The 16,976-nt window shown below is 44.8% G+C and overlaps 1 protein-coding gene and 1 long non-coding RNA gene across 4 annotated transcripts in view; one reads left to right on the plus strand and one right to left on the minus strand.

Annotated features, from left to right (window-relative positions):
* Positions 1-2,176: 2,176 nt before the first annotated feature.
* On the minus strand, positions 2,177-4,396 carry LOC148055445 (uncharacterized). The gene is made up of 3 exons (XR_015705386.1): positions 4,381-4,396; positions 3,498-3,605; positions 2,177-2,373 (listed from the first exon to the last, which is right to left on the minus strand). It is a non-coding gene; the product is annotated as an uncharacterized LOC148055445 (long non-coding RNA).
* Positions 4,397-11,196: 6,800 nt separating this feature from the next.
* Positions 11,197-16,976, plus strand: part of LOC148055446 (E3 ubiquitin-protein ligase RNF38-like) — a 227,137-nt gene continuing 221,357 nt past the window's right edge. The window contains exons 1-2 of one of the 3 annotated variants that reach the window (XM_087760432.1): positions 11,197-11,677; positions 11,939-12,044. In XM_087760432.1, the coding sequence (XP_087616558.1) occupies positions 11,540-11,677; positions 11,939-12,044 (244 nt within the window). In that variant the 5' untranslated portion in view covers positions 11,197-11,539. Of the gene's footprint in view, positions 12,045-16,976 lie in introns of all 3 variants that reach the window. The other 2 variants (XM_087760433.1, XM_087760431.1) reach the window with 2 other exon arrangements.

The raw sequence follows: 16,976 nt of genomic DNA on the forward strand, positions 1-16,976 counted from the left end.
CCTTCAAAGGTCATCTAGTCCAACCCCCCCATGCAGTGAGCAGTGACATCTTCAACTAGATCAGGTTGCTCAGAGCCCCGTCCAACCTGACCTTGAATGTTTCCAGGGATGGGGCATCTGCCACCTCTCTGGGCAACCTGTTCCAGTGTTTCACCACCTCAAAGCCATGTCCAGGCATATAAAAAACAACAAGAAAAGGTGATTTGGAACAGCCAGCATGGCTTTAACAAGGGCGAATGGTGTCTGACCAACCTGATAGCTTTCTATGATGGGATGACTGGCTCTGTGGACACGGGGAGAAGAGTGAATGTAGTTTACCTTGACTTAAGGAAAGCCTTTGACACTGTCTCCCATAGTATCTATACAGCCAGGCTGGAGAGAGATGGTTTAGGTAGGTGGGCTATAAGGTGGATGGACAATTGCCTGAACTGTTGGGCTCAAAGGTTTGTGATTGAGTGTACAAAGTCTTACTGGTAGTCAGTTACTGATGTTCCTCAATTGTTGATACTGGGGCCGATACTATTTAATATCTTTATTAAGGACCTAGACGATGGAACAGAATGTACCCTTGGCAAGTTTGTGGATGACACCAAATTGGGAGGAGTGGTTGATATGCTGGAGGACATGGCTACTATTCACAGAATCTTGATAAGCTGACTACGTGAGCTGACAGGAACCTCATGAACATTAACTAAGGCAAATGCAAAGTCCTGCATCTGGGATGGAATAATCCCATGCAACAGGACAGGTTGGGGCCCCACTGGCTAGAAAGCTGAGAGTAGCCAGCAGGTTGAGGGAGATCATTCCTCTCTACTCAGCACTGGTGAGAACCACATCTGGAGTACTGTCTACAGTTTGGGGCTCCCCAGTATAAGAAAGACATTGACATACTGGAATGAGTCCAGCAGAGACCACCAAGATGGTTAGGGGGCTGGAACACATGACATATGAGGAGAGGCCGAGAACTGTTTTTGTTGTGGGTTTTTTTTTCTGCCTTAAGAACAGAAAGCTATGGGGAGATCGTATTGCTGCCTACAACTATCTAATGGGACAGTATACATGTAGGGAAATTTCTGTAACAAAATTCAGTGCAGGATCTTATGGAAGGAGAAGCTGATATTTATTTACTAAATCTCTAAGTTGATTTTACCTACTCACTCTCTCACACCCACATACTCACAGCCACCAAAATGTATGTGTCTAAGTGGTCTGGCCAGGATCACTTGTGCGCTACACTGAGGACAAGGGACGCTGGCTGTCAAGCCCTCACTACATATCTTGGGTTGCTCTTGATTGGTGACAATGTACTATTTTTGGACAGATCTTTTATACCATATAGGAGTCAACAGTTGTTATGGGGTGGTCCTTCACTTCAGAATTGTGTGGACTTCAGTCTCCATCACTCTTAGGCAAGGTACATGCTCATTGTCTGTTTTCCTGTTGGGCTAACAGGAAAAGAAATGGCATATGTGATATGCTGCAAGCTTGTTGTCACCTTCTTGTTTTTAGAGTGCAGGGTCTTCTGCTTACAAGTCATCTGTGCTGTGTTCTGACCAGAGTGCAGGCCTTCTGGTTGTGACAGAAACACATTCCTGAGTTTCACATCTGAGAACAGTGCCCTGGGAACCATGTTCTTCATTATCCATACAGGCTATTCTTTTAACCCTTGTTCTGCTGCTTCTTATGGTGTTTTCTCACACTCACGCACATTTGCATTCATATTTCATTCCTACCAATGTTCACATTTTTGTTTCAAATAACTACAGCCCCCCTCTTGGTTCAGAGAATGTCCACATTGGAATGAATTATATTAGTATATGGTTTGATTGTGATTTATCTCAGTATATTGGTCATCTGGGCATCCCAATGTGGTGTGTTTTTTTTTTTTCTTAATCAATCTATGATCTTCCATCAAATTATTCATAGCATGAAAGCATGCAAAGCAGTGTAGAGTCGATGTCACTGGCATTGCTATTACCATTTCTTCCAAAGCACAATAGCTGTTGGTTTTCTAACATCATCTGAAGTTTCCCCTCTTGGTGTCTCTTTTTATTAATGTTTTTAGCTTTTTGTTCTATTTCTTGTGATTCACTAAGAAGTTTATTCTAATGGTGTAATGCACCAGTGCTAGTGTTCATTATGATCCCAGGAAGAGAGGCACTCAGACTCTGTAAGGCATTGATTAAAATATCATTTATTGGAGCTAAAATTAGAAGGAAAAAGAGAATAAGGAGAATATGTCCCTTCAGACGGTGGGAATCCAGAGTTGTAGAGCATAGGATGGATCTCCAATCAGGGCATGGCATGTTGCGTAGATCCCATTCATGGACAGGTTCCCCAACATTTTGGTCTTTAGAGCTCTTACAGGATTTTCTTACAAGAAAACAACTCTATTAATCATTTCTACTGTCAAGCAAAAAAGATGTTCACATGAGAACATGCTGCTTTACTTTAAGATAAAGACAAGGACACGCAGGTGCTGTTATCTCTGGTGCCAAGTGGGAGCTGCCTACAAGCTCCTCCATTACAATTAGCTGGCTAAGTTTACCCTGTGGCCAAGGAATATGTACAGCACAACACAGGCTACACTAAGCTATAAGTGCACACTTATAGTACAGCACATTAAGCTATAAGTGCAGCACAGCACAGGCCTGGGCCTGGGTCTATTCGGGTTAACTGTTATGTAGATTGCTAACTCTTCAATGTACAGTAGTCTCCCGGTTAGGATCACTACAAGCGATCCCAGACTTAATCCCAGTATAGTGTTTTTGTATTTCATATTACTCTGATTATACTATAGTTGATGCATGAAATGTGCGGACATTGCAGATGTTTCACCCCTTATCTATACACATGAGAAAAATTGCACATATATTTTTCCACAAGGGTTTCAGTTTTCTGAAACCCTACCAAACTGGATACAGGGAAACAACACATATACATCAATTTCCAGTAGCATATATGTGAGAATCATTAACTGGTGTCATGTGCAAGTAATTATTGCCTCATTATTCCATTCCATTTCCATGACTGGAATTTAAACCAATCTGGACATTGATTTTCACACTCTATGTGTTCAGGTGATTGATATTTTTATAGCAAGAAACCATTACTTTGGTTGTTTGCTATCTTGTTAGTCTCAACTCCTAACAGTTGCATTTGGATACGAGCTCTATCAATGCTAGTAACATTTCTCCAGTCTTAATACTTTTCCTTTACTTATGTTAAATATTTTCATTGCTTTTGTTCACATTTTGCTCCCAATATGATATGATTAAAGCTTGATTTGAAAGAATCTCACAATTTGATATTTCCTCTCAATTACTCTCTTGGTTACATTGACTTTCAGTCAGCTGTTCATTTCAGGCTAGTATCATTTTCAATCCACAAATAATATATTCCCTTGAAATCAGAAACTTGTCAGCAAGACAGCATTATTCTTAGCATCTTAAAACACAAACAGTATTACTGGTTTATTGTAATAATTTCTTATATACCTCAATGGTGGAAGCAGAGACACTTCTTATTTTCATGATCAGGGTTTCTCTTGTTTGGAAAAGGAGATGCCTTGAAATTTGATCCATTTTTCTTCCCTCAGTTTGTCCCTAATTTTGTTTTTGTGAGACGTGAGAAAATTTTTTTTGTGAGACTTTTTTTAAGTTCAGCCCTTAGCCATGGTGATTAATCTCTAAAGAAAGGTACCTATACCTTCTTTTTCATACATGCACATATAATGATAAAATCAAAACAACTGTACTGAAGCCAAGCAACAATTAACAATAGCCATAGGGTTGAAATGGATGACTTACTCCTCTGTCAAAAATAGCAAAAAGTTTGTTATTAAGAGTCATTTAAGTTACCCAAGCTAGCACATCTCCCTCTGTAGGTGTTTCTGGTGATACTAAGTGTCTAATTAGCTGCATTTCTTTATTTCCTTAATTTATCAACTTTATTAGCTAATATTTTTAAACAGCTGTTCACTGCTCTTACTTCCACACCTGTTATCCACTGCTTCCTTCCATTGCTTCTTTATAACAAATAAACTTCATTTTTAAAGTTAAATTAACAGTCATTGCATTTATGCATTAATTTTTACTATTATATTCCCCCCCCCACTCGTGAAAGAAATGCTGGTTTTAACACATCAATTACAGTCAAGCATTCAAGCATTACAGGGTTAACTTTTGTTTGTTTTTCCAAGTTTATCCCAATTCAATAACAGTATTTTATTATTCATTATCCCCTCAAACCTTCACATACACATGCTTAACCCACCATTCAACTCTTAAGTACTGGTTCTTCTGTTTCAAACCTCTTCTTTCCTTCCTTGTTTGATACCCTTCCTAGGTTTCTTTTATGAATATGCTCACATACACTTACTTGGAAACATTTCTGAATTGTATCTTTCTCTGTTGATAGCCCTTGGAGGATCACTCTGCAAAATAAAATGCAAATATTTACCCAATCATTAGGTTATATGATGTTTGTGATTCACTTTTATAGAGCTTGAAGTCGGATTGGTGAATAAAACTTCTTCAAAGGCTGATCTGATCTTTATATGCACTTGCTAAACTATTGGGCTGGGGGGTGTTTATGAACAAACAAAATTATTATGGGCAAATAATTTGATTGTTGTTAGTGCCAATAACTTAAATCAGTAAAAGGAATGGCATATGCGATATGCTGCAAGCTTGTTGTCATTCTCCTGTTGGAGGAAAATGGAGCACATGAACTCCAGAAGTAAATAATTCATAATACAATGGAACCTTCAAGGTATCTGTCTGAAAAGCTACAGACCCACATTTTACAGACACAACCTCCCTGAACTCTCAGAGGGCCTGTAGTCTGGAATGCACATTAGATTAATGGCCCAAGTAGCTTCATGATGCAGAACTATCCTTCCTTTGCTTATTTGTGGAAAAGATCTGTGGAGCAAAGTTAGAAATCTTATTTTAGTTGAATGAATGATCTTGCTTTCAGACCTTGTCCTTCAACCAGAAATTCTCTAAAATTGAACTGTACAAAGGACTCAGGAAAAGGTGAATCTGTGCCATGACTCAATGTTATGCAGTATCATAGAATCATAGAATAGTTTGGGTTGAAGGGACCTTTAAAGGTCATCTAGTCCATGTCCACCCCCTGCAATGAGCAGGGACATCTTCAGCTAGATCAGGTTGCTCAGAGCCCCATCCAACCTGACCTTGAATGTTTCCAGAGATGGGGCATCTACCACCTCTCTGGGCAACCCGTTCCAGTGTTTCACCACCCTCATCGTGAAAAATTTCTTCCTTATATCCAATCTAAATCTACCTTCTTTTAGTTTAAAACCATTACACCTTGTCTTATCACTACAGGCTCTGCTTAAAAGTCTGTCCCCATCTTTCTTATAAGCCCCCTTTAAGTACTGAAAGGCCGCAATAAGGTCTCCCCGCAGCCTTCTCTTCTCCAAACTGAACAACCCCAGCTCTTTCAGCCTTTCCTCATAGGAGAGGTGTTCCATCCCTCTGATCATCTTCGTGGCCCTCCTCTGGACCCTCTCCAACAGGTTCATGTCTTTCCTGTACTGAGGACAATATTGTCAGTACAGGAAGAGTTTTAAAGAAACTTACACACAGGAACTGAATGAAGGCTGAATCACCATAAAGCAATGGTGGTTTTCTATATCCTCCTGTTTCTGTCATTTCTGTATGAAACTTCTGTATGAAAAGAGCTGTGTGGTTACCATATAGTGGTGATAGGGACCATGAAAAGTTGTGAGTACCTCACAAAGGCAAAGTACAGGATGGCAAGAAAAAGTGCATTTGACCCTTATATTCTATAAGGTGGCTAGCTCGAAGTTGTTACTTGCAATCTGTGGGGTGTTTAGGTTTGTGAAATTTAGCAAACTAACCTAGAAAGACCTCAAATGGCCTTAGATAATTGCTGGAAGACATTCCATGATTTTCAGCACAAGGCTGCAAGGCCCAGTGGTATCACCTCTCTGGGGGTGGCGTGGTGACCTCTTCTTACATTAGGTGAAAACCCAAACCAAACCACATGTAGGAATGAGGAAAAGGGGTGATGCAGGTAGGTGACATTGAAAATCTCATGAAATCTGGAAAGCTTTCTGTAGTGAAGGACTGTCTTTGGGGATGGGCATTAACTATTACAGTTGTAAAAGAATAAACAGAAGAAACCTTTCCTGTCAATTAAATTGTATTTGGGGTTGTGCGGAGAACATGGCACTGCTGTAATATTTAGAAGTAAATGAATTTTCCATCTATACATTAAAGCTGACATAATTCTTCTTCAACAAGTGACACTACATGTCACCTTTTAGGTAGTAAATTTTGTTGAGTAAAGACTTTTTCTTTGCTTATGTACATGTCAATTTTCACATTATCTACTCTTCCTGAAAACTAAAACTCAATTTATTTTAACAAATGTAGGTATTTAAATACACAAACATTTTTAATACTTGTGAGAAAATGTCCTAGCTGCATTCTTAGTATCTTTTAATGTAAAATGGTTGAAATTAAAAATGCTTACCAGATATGTTACCAAAGTAATATGCTGTAGCCATTGTGTCAAATTTAAGTTTACTTATATATCAAACTCTATATAAAATGGTAAGGTCAGTGTAATTGCTTGCACCAAGAAACTGCAAGCTACAGGTCTAGAAAATGTTACCCCTTCAAATACTAACTGAAGTATTTTTGAAGCAAACAGAAGTAACTGAAAAGTCTGTCACCCTGCCACACCTGTCCATTTCTTGTTCCTAATTAAAATTAACTGTTTATCTTTCCAGACACCTCTTCTGATTGATCTTGACAGTAGAGCTGGGCATCACTACACTAATCAAATATCTGGAATTTTTAAATGATAATTAATCTTCATGCAAGGGGCCATCATTGGTTGCATGTAACCCTGGGAGGCCGTGAAGGTCCCAGTGGATTCTCCAAGGATTAGAGCTTGCCCCTTTCTTTGAAGGGAAGTAATTTGTCTGTCAGGCAATATGGACACATATTACTAACCAGTTATGCCCATAGCATCCCTGCTTCACTGTCTCAGGAGGGGAAATAAAGCCCAGGGAAAAGTTTCTAAAGGTGCCAGGCTGAGGTATGCACACATCTGCCTTGCACCATGGCCACTGTAATGCCTAATTCCCAACCCCATGCCATCAATATGACTGACTTTTCAGCACGTGCTATGCGATGGGGAAGCTGAAGATACAGATTTCAGCGTTTACTCCCTGTGATGGGTCTGATATCCCACAGAACGCAAAATTTTCCACTGAGCAAAACTATGAACCACCTGTGCTCTTCGAAGAGAATCTGGCAATAAGGAGAAGGAGCTAAAAGATAAGAAAGTATTTGTTTTATTAATGAACTGTGAGAAACTAACTACTATACCCTTGAAGAGGAGCTAACAGACTGATAAAAGGGAATATCCTGGCACCAAAGGCTGGGTGATTGCCAAAAAAACGCACGAAGTCAGATAAAACTGCAGCAACTAGGTGAAAGGTAAAAGTGATGAGGGGAGATCAGGACCACTCAATTCAGGACTGGAAAGACCTGCGCCCCCCCCCCCAAAGGAGCATGCGTGCTAATTTGCATAGCAAGTGAGGCTAATTAAAATACAGTAAACCAATAGTGCATGAAATGTTAATCACTAAACAATAAGTGTAAATTTGGGCGGGTTTATACTAATCATGTAGCAGGATAAATATGCTGTAGTTTCGTACGAAAGTTTGCTAGATTTGTGGAACTGCCACCTAGCACCCATCTTTGCGCAAATATGAAGGAAATAAAATACCTCTGCTCTGTGTGTTAATTGGCATCTGCACACTGGGCTAATGACCCCGCTCTTGGGACAACAGGCCTGTGAAATACAGGGAGAACTGGGGAAAATGGCTGGAAGGAAAGTGAAGGGGGATTGAGCACTGGGGAAAGAAACCTGTGCACACAAGGGGTGTATGAGAGGGAGGCTGGCGGAGCTGCAGGAGGTGAAAAAGCACATGCCTGACAAAAGGTGATGTGGTGGGTTGATCTTGGCTGGCCACCAGCTGCCCACCAAGCCACTATATCACTCCTCCTCAATCAACAAGACAGGGGGAGAAAATGTGATGAAAAGCTTGTGAGTCGAGATAAGGACAAGGAGATTACTTACCAATTACCGTCACGGGCAAAACAGACTCGACTTGGGAAAATTATTTTAATTTACTGTCAATTAATTGTAACAGAGTAGGATAGTGAGAAATAAAACATAACTTAAAACACCTTCCCCCACCCCTCCCTTCTTCTCTAGACTCAACTTCACTCCCAACTCTTCTACCTCCTCCCGCCAAGCGGTGCAGGGGGATGGGGAATGGGGTTGCAAACAGTTCATAATGCTTAGTCTCTGCCATTCCTTCTTTCTCACACTCTTCCCCTGCTCCAGTGTGGGGTCCCACCCATGAGAGACAGTCCTTCCCGAACTTCTCCAACGTGGGTCCTTCCCATGGGCTACAGTTCTTCACAAATTGCTCCAGCATGGGTCCTTTCCACGGGGTACAGTCCTTCAGGAATGGACTGCTCCAGCGTGGGTCCCCCAAGTGCCACGGGTCCTGCCAGAAAACTTGCTCCTGCATGGGCTCCTCTCCACGGGCTGCAGCTTCCTTCAGGGTATATCCACCTGCTCTGGCTTGGGGTCCTCCACAGGCTGCAGGTGGATATCTGCTCCACCATTAACCTCCATGTGCTGCAAGGGGACAGCCTGCCTCGCCATGGTCTTGAACCACGGGCTGCAGAGGAATCTCTGCTCCGGCGCCTGGAGCACCTCCTCCCCCTCCTTCTTCATTGACCTTGGTGTTTGCAGAGTTGTTTCTCTCACATAGTCTCACTCTTCTCTCCCAGCTGCTGTTGCGCAGCGTTTTTTACCCTCTCTTAAATGTATTATCACAGAGGCGCTCCCAACATCACTTATTGTCTCATCTTTGGCCAGCGGTGTGTCCGTCTTGGAGCCGGCTGAAACTGGCTCCATCCGACATGGGGGCAGCTTCTGATGTCTTCTCACAGGAGCCACCTCTGCAGCGCTCCCCCCCCCCCCCCCCAACCTTTCCACGAGCCCAAGGTACCTTTGTTTTTTGTAAATAATTGATTCCTGTCCCCGCCACCGTGCCCTGCTCTTTCCGATTGCTCAGCTCTTCTCCCCAAACAGCAGCAAGCGCTTGCATGTAATAGATGAAGAGCCAGCCCTGCAGCCGGCGCGCAGCCTCGTGCAATAGCCCGGCTGCCCAATCGAACGATCGCAGCAGTTCCCTCTTCTCCCACCCTGCTCCTCGCCCCGCCCTCAAAGCATTTGGCTGAAAGGGAGAGAAATACGTCACTGCAAAGGCAGCCCTGTTGCTGGGGAGGCCTTTGCAATTACAGACATTCCCTGCAGCTCCCTGCTAACTCACTGCATGCGGGAGGGCGGGGGGAAGGTGTGGGGAAAAGCTTGTAGGTGCTTCTGAATTGGAGCAATGGGAGAAGCTAGGGGTAGCTGGAGCATAAAGGACATGCTTGAGTCCTAATCATTGAAGCAGCGCAAAGGGGAAAATGACAATTGCAGGTTTGGTGTGTCTGGTCTGTTCAGGGCTTTCCAACACAATTGATATTGCTGCATATTTATTGCAGGCAGAGACTCCCTGGCTTTGTGCAGATCTCCCAGGAACCAGGGCCACCCTGATAAGGCAAAGGCTCATTTAATCGAAAGTGCATGGATGGCAAGGAGCCAGGGCTGGAAAAGTCTACCAAACCCTTTCAAGCCTTCCCTGTTGAGTTTATAGCCATGTGCGCGCACACACACACACAGAATCACAGAATGGTTGAGGTTGGAAGGGACCTCTGGAGGTCTTCTGGTCCAACCCCCCTGCTCAAGCAGGGCCACCGAGAGCCAGTTGCCCAGGACTATGTCCAGATGACTTTTGCGTTGTCTCCAAGGAGGGGGACTCCACAACCTCTCTGGGCAACCTGTCCCAGTGCTCGGTCACCCTCACAGTAAAGAAGTGTTTCCTGATGTTCAGGCGGAACCTCCTGTGTTTCACTTTGTGCCCATTGCCTCTTGTCCTGTCACTGGACACCACTGAAAAGAGCCTGGCTCTGTCTTCTTTGCACCCTCCCTTCAGATATTTGTATACATTGATGAGATCCCCCCGAGCTTTCTCTTCTCTAGGCTGAACAGCCCCAGCTCTCTCGGCCTTTCCTCTTATGGAGATGCTCCAGTATATGCCGAGCAGTACAGGCAGTACTGCTAGCCAGTGGCTTTCTGTTTTCTGTGTGCACGTGTGGCAATTCATGTGCGGCTGCTCTCCTTCCGTTGCTTGTATGCTTTGGTCAGAAGTTTTTTAAAGGAGAAGGGAAAAAAAGATAAAGATGAGCAGAGCTCTGCCTGAGCTCAGCACCAGGCTCTTGACTGCTGAGACATCTATCGCTGCCACTGCTGGGAGTGGGGGCAAGTAGAGTCTGGGGAAAGAAGGGAGTAAGGCCTGGGAGAGAGATGTGCCCTAGCATCTCAAGTGTTGTATGATGCAGGACAGCTTTCCCCTTCCAGCATGGCCAAGGGATACCCAAGGTGGTTGGGCTGAGACCTGCTGGTGCAGCTGAATGCTGGCAACGGGAGTGGGATGGAAGGAAAAGAAGTGGAGAAAGGAAGGAGAGGGGAGAACAAAACAAGGGGAGAAAAGTTTGTGTGTCTGGTGGGGATGAGGCCCTCCCCTGGTTCTGTCCTGTGCGGGAGCTGGTGTTCCAGAAAGGCACTGGCCCCTTCTGCTGCCTTGGGATCCGAGTGGACAGAGTTGGTATGGAAGCGGGAAGATGCAGGGCTGGCTGTGAGCTGAGCACTCTTCTTTCTCACCGTGTATAATTTATGCTGGGCTGGTGAGGCCGATGGCAGAGGAGGAAGGAAGTAACTTTTTCCCTGAGAGCAGCCAGACCAGCGTTAGGTAATAGAGGACTTGCCCCTTCCCTACATAGGGAGAGGGGAAAGCGCACGCACACACAAAGGCGGATCTAATACATGAACGGGCACCCGCGGGGAATCATCCCCCTCTTCCGGTCAGGGCCGGGATTGAGAAGTGGACCTTGCCGTCTTGTACGAGGGGGGCCAAGACGGCAGAGGAAGTCCCCGAGACGGAAGGGCGAGGGGGGACGGACTTCACTGATTCGGATACCCTTTTCTTTCGCTCCCCTGGCGTAGTGCTGTTATTGTTTCCAGGGCGGAGGCGGGGGAGGGAGAGGTATAATAGCCTTCTGTGCTGCCTTTGTTTTCTCTCTTGCACTGAGCCCTAGCCCTTTGAGTCGTGAGGCACAGCTAATCGCCTCCCCTGCCGAGCTAGCAAGGCTCAGCCCCCGCCCAGTGCCCCTGAGCCCGTACCGGGGGACAACGAGCGGTGGCAGCCCCCTTGCCCCACCGCTGCTACTTCGCAGGGGAGGGGAGACCGAAAGGAAGTTTGTTGCCGTGCCCACCACCCCTCGTGCGCTGTCTGGGCAGTTGGGACCCCGTCTGCTGCCAACTGCTTGGGGGCGGGCGGGGGGAAGTGATGCCGATCGCCGCCAACTCGCAACCTTGCGCTGTACAGCCCGACTCCCGCCTCTTTCCTTCCGCCTGCCTGCGGAACCACGACCGGGAATCCTCAAAGTCCGGGGAGGACGGCGTTGAAGATCGATCGGATCGCCAGGTGGGAGAAGCGGGTAGGGGAGTTGGGCTCACCAGAAGATTGGTGGCTTCTTCCGCCGTCTCCCTCCCCCCTCCTTCTGCGCTGTCGCCCCCCGCCTTCTTCTCCTCCTCCCCCTCCCCCATCGCTGCCGCAGCCGTCGCCTCCCCGCCAGCTCCCTTCCTCCTCCTGGAGCCCCCCCGAATCCACTCCAGCTTCCTCAGCTTCGCCATGAACGGGGGCGCCGCTCATTTCCAGCAGCCGCCTCCCCCCACCCTCTGCCAGCAGCCGCCGCCACCCCTACACAGGCCGAGCCTCCCGGAGCAAGGAACTCAGAGCCAAAGCAGAGGCAGACACATCGCCGCCCCGGGCACCAGAGCCCCTGTGTCAGGTAAGCGGTGCGTGTGAGGCGGGGAAGTATTTTGGGGCGGGGAAGGCTTCCCCCCCCCCCACCCCGGACTACCCCTTTGTTCATCTTCTCCCCCAAAGGTCCCAGAAGTTGACACCCTCCGCAACACTTCAGTGGAGTTATGCCCGCCCCACTGGGTATGTGTCCCCACGGGAGACACGACGGGTGTCTGGACGCCAGGCGGTAAAACACGCGGGGATGGGGGAGAGACCAGAGTCGTGGTATCGCCCTCCATCTCCTTTGGGGTGTCTCTGCCCTCAGAGCTTGTGACCTTCTTGAGTGGTCGCCTCGCGGCTCGGAGGGTGCTGAGTCCCCGGGGGTGACATGAGAGCAGCAGCGCACACGGGGGAGACGTCGGGGCTCCCGGAAAAGGGACTGAGCAAAAACTCTGCTAGGATTATACCAAAACAAATAAACTTGTTGGGGTTCTTGTTCAAGTTTTGTACCTCCTGGCGAACAGCTGAAACTGGAGTGTATCGGGGGGAAAGAGAAACAGACTCACCAAGACCGGGGGTTTGTGGAGTCTTCAGGACTGTGTTGAGAAGCCATTTCCTTCTCTGCGTATTTTCTCCTTGTATTTCTGGTGTTGGAATCGTTGAGTGGACTGGACTGCTGGAGAAAGTTTCTGAACTCTCTTGTTCCATGTGGCTCAAAGGGGTGTTGGGATAGAAGCATTTAAAGTTATTCCATCCTTTGAGACCTTTCAGATATATTTTTTCTTAGCATCAGATGTGGCATTATAAATGATGCTGTTGGAGAAGAAATGCTGTAATTAAATTCGAGAGGGCACATTTGTTCTTAGTATAATCATTGTTAATATAGTATCTGTGCTGTCTTCGTATTTCCTAGCCTGTTGGTATAATGTTGGTTTTTTTCTAATTTGAGATTACTGTTTTTTTTTTTACCGTGCCTTTAAATATGTCTGTACTATCATATAAACTTTTGTTATATTCTGAATAATACCAGGGCTGTGTAACTTTGATTGTAGTTACTCTGTTTAGCTGATCCTCCAAAATATTATGTGAGATTCAGTGATTGTCTATGGTTAGCTTTGATCTCTTTGGTAAAGAAACAGCCCCCTAATACAGCTAATCTGTTGATAAATGTAGTAGATAGCATAAGTGTATGGGTGATGTACTCTTACTTAATTTCCTTAATGAGTAGCTGGCTGCTTGCCTTCTTACTGTCCTTTGGCTTTATTGGTATTGGAAAGTGAACTGACACACTTTTGTAAGCATCAAGTGTTTGATTTTTAGAATATTTATTTTGTGGGGAAACTTGCAGTCCTTCAGGAGTGGCATTCAGTTCCAAAATTACATGCGTATATAAATCCAAAACAGCCCCTAGCTGGTTGACTACTTTTTTCCTTTACTGTCAGTGTCTTTTGAAACTATTAAGACTGATATGGCTTCTTAAATTCTTGTATATGTTGGTAACTCCAAAATGCTGGGAAAACATCATCTTATGGAAACCCTATCTTTCTTCCTAATAATCTCTGTATATTGGCCATTTGACACCTGACTTTTTAAGTGTCAGGTCCATTTCCTGTTAAAAATGGTTACATGACGATATCCCTCTGAGGAACAGCTTTTGACCACTCAATTAACTTTTATTTTGGAGCTATGATGTTTTCAAGACTGAGACCCTAACACTTAAGTTTATATGTTTATTTTTAAACATGGGAGTTCTCTTCTAGACTGCATTGGGATTTCCCACATGATTAAATTTTAAACACAACTGTGCTTTCAGGATTGGGGTCTTAGATGTTTTTTTACCATTGTTTGCATATGGCAATAAGAACTATTATATATGTAATATATTAAAAAACTATATCTATAACTATATAACTACATATAATAACCATATCTATAACATAGGTTTTATATATATGAAGTCAGTAATTATGCATTGGTGCAGGGAGCACAGCAAACACTGAGAGATCATTCTTTGGAATTGGAGCGTGGAGAAATAGACTAATTAGTCCTTTCCTAGAATATATTTGTAACTGTGCTTATGTCTTGGGGAGTTACTTAGATGACTTATGGAAGTCTGTAGTATGGATGTTTACACCGTTAGAAATCTTACTCTAAAATTAGATATATTTTATACACAACAGGGTTCACCACTTTCTCTTGGAATTTGTGATTGGAAATGTTTTAAAGGAATACCATGTTAAAAATTCAGAAAGAATTTTAGTTTTTGCATTTGAATTGGTTTATATATTGCAGAAATATCTGTGTATGTATATTGGAGATCACTTCTTATATAGCTGTCTCTCCTCCCCATTTATGTGGGCCTTTCACAAAAAATGATATTTAACAGAAAAAAAAATCTTCTCCAGATATAAGTGATCTCAGGAAGGGAGGTTTTATTTGACAAAAGTACATTTCAGTTCTGCTGTTTAGAAATTGGACACATGGAGGGAAATGCTCATGTGCTCACACAGGGAGACACTTGTGCACACAAACACAGGGAGAGTTGCACATGAACACAGGAGACGTATGTGCATACAGGGAGATACACGCAAACAGAATAACAACTTCAGGCAACTTAAAGAAGCCTCAGGTCTGCAGGCCCTGGTTATGGAGGACTTCAACTACCCTGATATTTGTTGGGAAAGCAACACAGTGGTGAACAGGCATTCTAAGAGATTTCTTGAATGCATTGAGGACAACTTCCTAATGCAATTGCTAGACATGCCAACTAGGAGTGGTGCTCTTCTGGACCTACTGCTTACAAATAAGGAAGATATGTTTGGAGATGTGACTGTCAATGGCAGCCTTGGCTGCAGTGACCATAAGATCACAGAGTTTGAGATCCTAAGGGGCATGAGGAAGACAAGTAGCAGAATAAAGACCTCGGACTTCAGAAGACCTGATTCCAACTTGTTTAGGGAACTGTTATGAGGGATCCCATGGAAGTCTGCTTTGGAGGGCAAAGGAGCTCAGGAGTCCTGGGAGATTTTCAGAGACAGCCTCCTCAAAGCACAAGAGCAGTCCATCCTCCTAAGCAGGAAAAGGAGTAGACGTAACAAGAGACCAGCCTTGTTAAACAGTGAGCTACTGAGAGAGCTCAAATGCAAAAAAGGAAGCATATGAGAGATGGAAACGGGGACAAACTCCCAAAGAATATATAAATATTGCTTGGGCATGCAGAGATGCAGTTAGGAAGACAAAAGCTCAGTTGGAGCTCAAAGTGGCGAGAGATGTCAAGAATGACAAGAAAGGCTTCTATAGGTATGTTTGTAGCAAGCGAACATGTATGCATGAATGTATGCTGGCCCAGTATCTGCTCATGCCAGTCTCCCCAGTAGCTGGCACTCCAAGAACAAAGTCTGTAGGACCCTCCCTAGATCCAGAGAGCTGTGGCCCCTCCAACTACTGATGCTGAGACCCCCACTTGCTCAAGTAGCTGACACCACAGGCCTGGGGCACCTACACCCCTGGTCTGACTCCACTAGCTACAGCAATTCCACTCACACAGGTCTCCCCAGTAGCTGGCACCTAGCCCTTGCAGCATGTATACACACAGGATAGAGAGTGAGATTACCCAGAGAGACAGTTAAGAAAAGATTTAATGAGAAGATAGGACAGACTGCAGTGATCAGGCACAGGGCTCAGTCAGACAAGCGTACTGACAGGCCCTGTTTTATATGCAACTGGCCCCTTTTATACCCCTTTTTGTCTAACCCCTCCCTTTTGTTCCTCCCCAGTCCCCCTTTCCCCTGCATGTTCCTTCATGGGTTTGTATAGTTCTATTGATTCCCTCACTCCTCCCAGTCTGGGTCTCCCCTGGTTTGCAATCTTATCAATTGCAAAGTCCAGGTGGGTCTTCCTGGAAGCGGCGCCTGTAGTTTCTTGATAGCCCATCAAATAGTGTGACTGGCGAGGTTTGCTTCTTGTCTCCATGTTTGTTTTGTCAGGTCTGTGCCTCTGTATGTTTGTTTTTTGTCTTCCCCTTTTCTTATCATCCCAATTTAGGAGGTCCTCGATCAGAAAAACTTGCTAGAATAAACATTCTCATGCTTTCACATACCCTCATTGATTAGTGCAACTAACTAGGTTTGGTTCTTGTTACTGCCTCCTTTAAGAAGCATGGCCAGCAGGTGGAGGGAGTTCTCCTAAGACCCCGCCTTGAGTACTGCATCCAGCTCTGGAGTCCTCAGCGCAGGAAGGACATGGACCTGTTAGAGTGGGTCCAGAGGAGGGCCACAAAAATGATCAGAGGGCTGGAACACCTCTCCTATGAAGAAAGGCTGAGAGAGTTGGAGTTGTTCAGCCTGGAGAAGAGAAGGCTCCGGGGACACCTTATTGTGGCCTTTCAATACTTAAAGGGGGCTTATAAGAAAGACGGAGAGAGACTTTTTACCAAGGCCTGTAGTGACAGGACAAGGGGCAACGGTTTTTAACTGAAAGAGGGTTGGTTTAGATTGGACATAAGGAAGAAATTTTTTTACGATGAGTGCGGTGAGGCACTGGAACAGGTTGCCCAGAGAAGCTGTGGATGCCCCATCATTGGAAGTGTTCAAGGTCAGGTTGGACAGGGCTTTGAGCAACCTGATCTAGTGGAAGGTGTCCCTGCCCCCATGGCAGGGGGCTTGGACTAGATGATCTTTAAAGGTCCCTTCCAACCCAAACCATTCTATGATCATTTGTTGGTCAGGTTTGTGTCCCTGTGTGTTCTTCTTGTTTATGGCTTCCTCCTTTTCTTATTATCTGTTTTTGCTTTGAAAAGGTCCTCGATCAGATACCCTTAAAGAAGAAGACACTCTCACATACCCTTACATCCATCTATCCATCACAGAACTCTAGTCATAAGAGCTATCCCACCACATTTCAATTATTGCAATGTTGTCATAGTTCTGCACCCACATGCAGAGCTCTAGTTCCTCCTGTTTGTTTCCCAGTCTGTGTG

Source organism: Nipponia nippon, unplaced genomic scaffold (assembly GCF_047370975.1).
Source record: "Nipponia nippon isolate SJK-2023a ecotype South Korea unplaced genomic scaffold, ASM4737097v1 scaffold_22, whole genome shotgun sequence".
In the NCBI taxonomy this organism is placed as follows: domain Eukaryota; kingdom Metazoa; phylum Chordata; class Aves; order Pelecaniformes; family Threskiornithidae; genus Nipponia; species Nipponia nippon.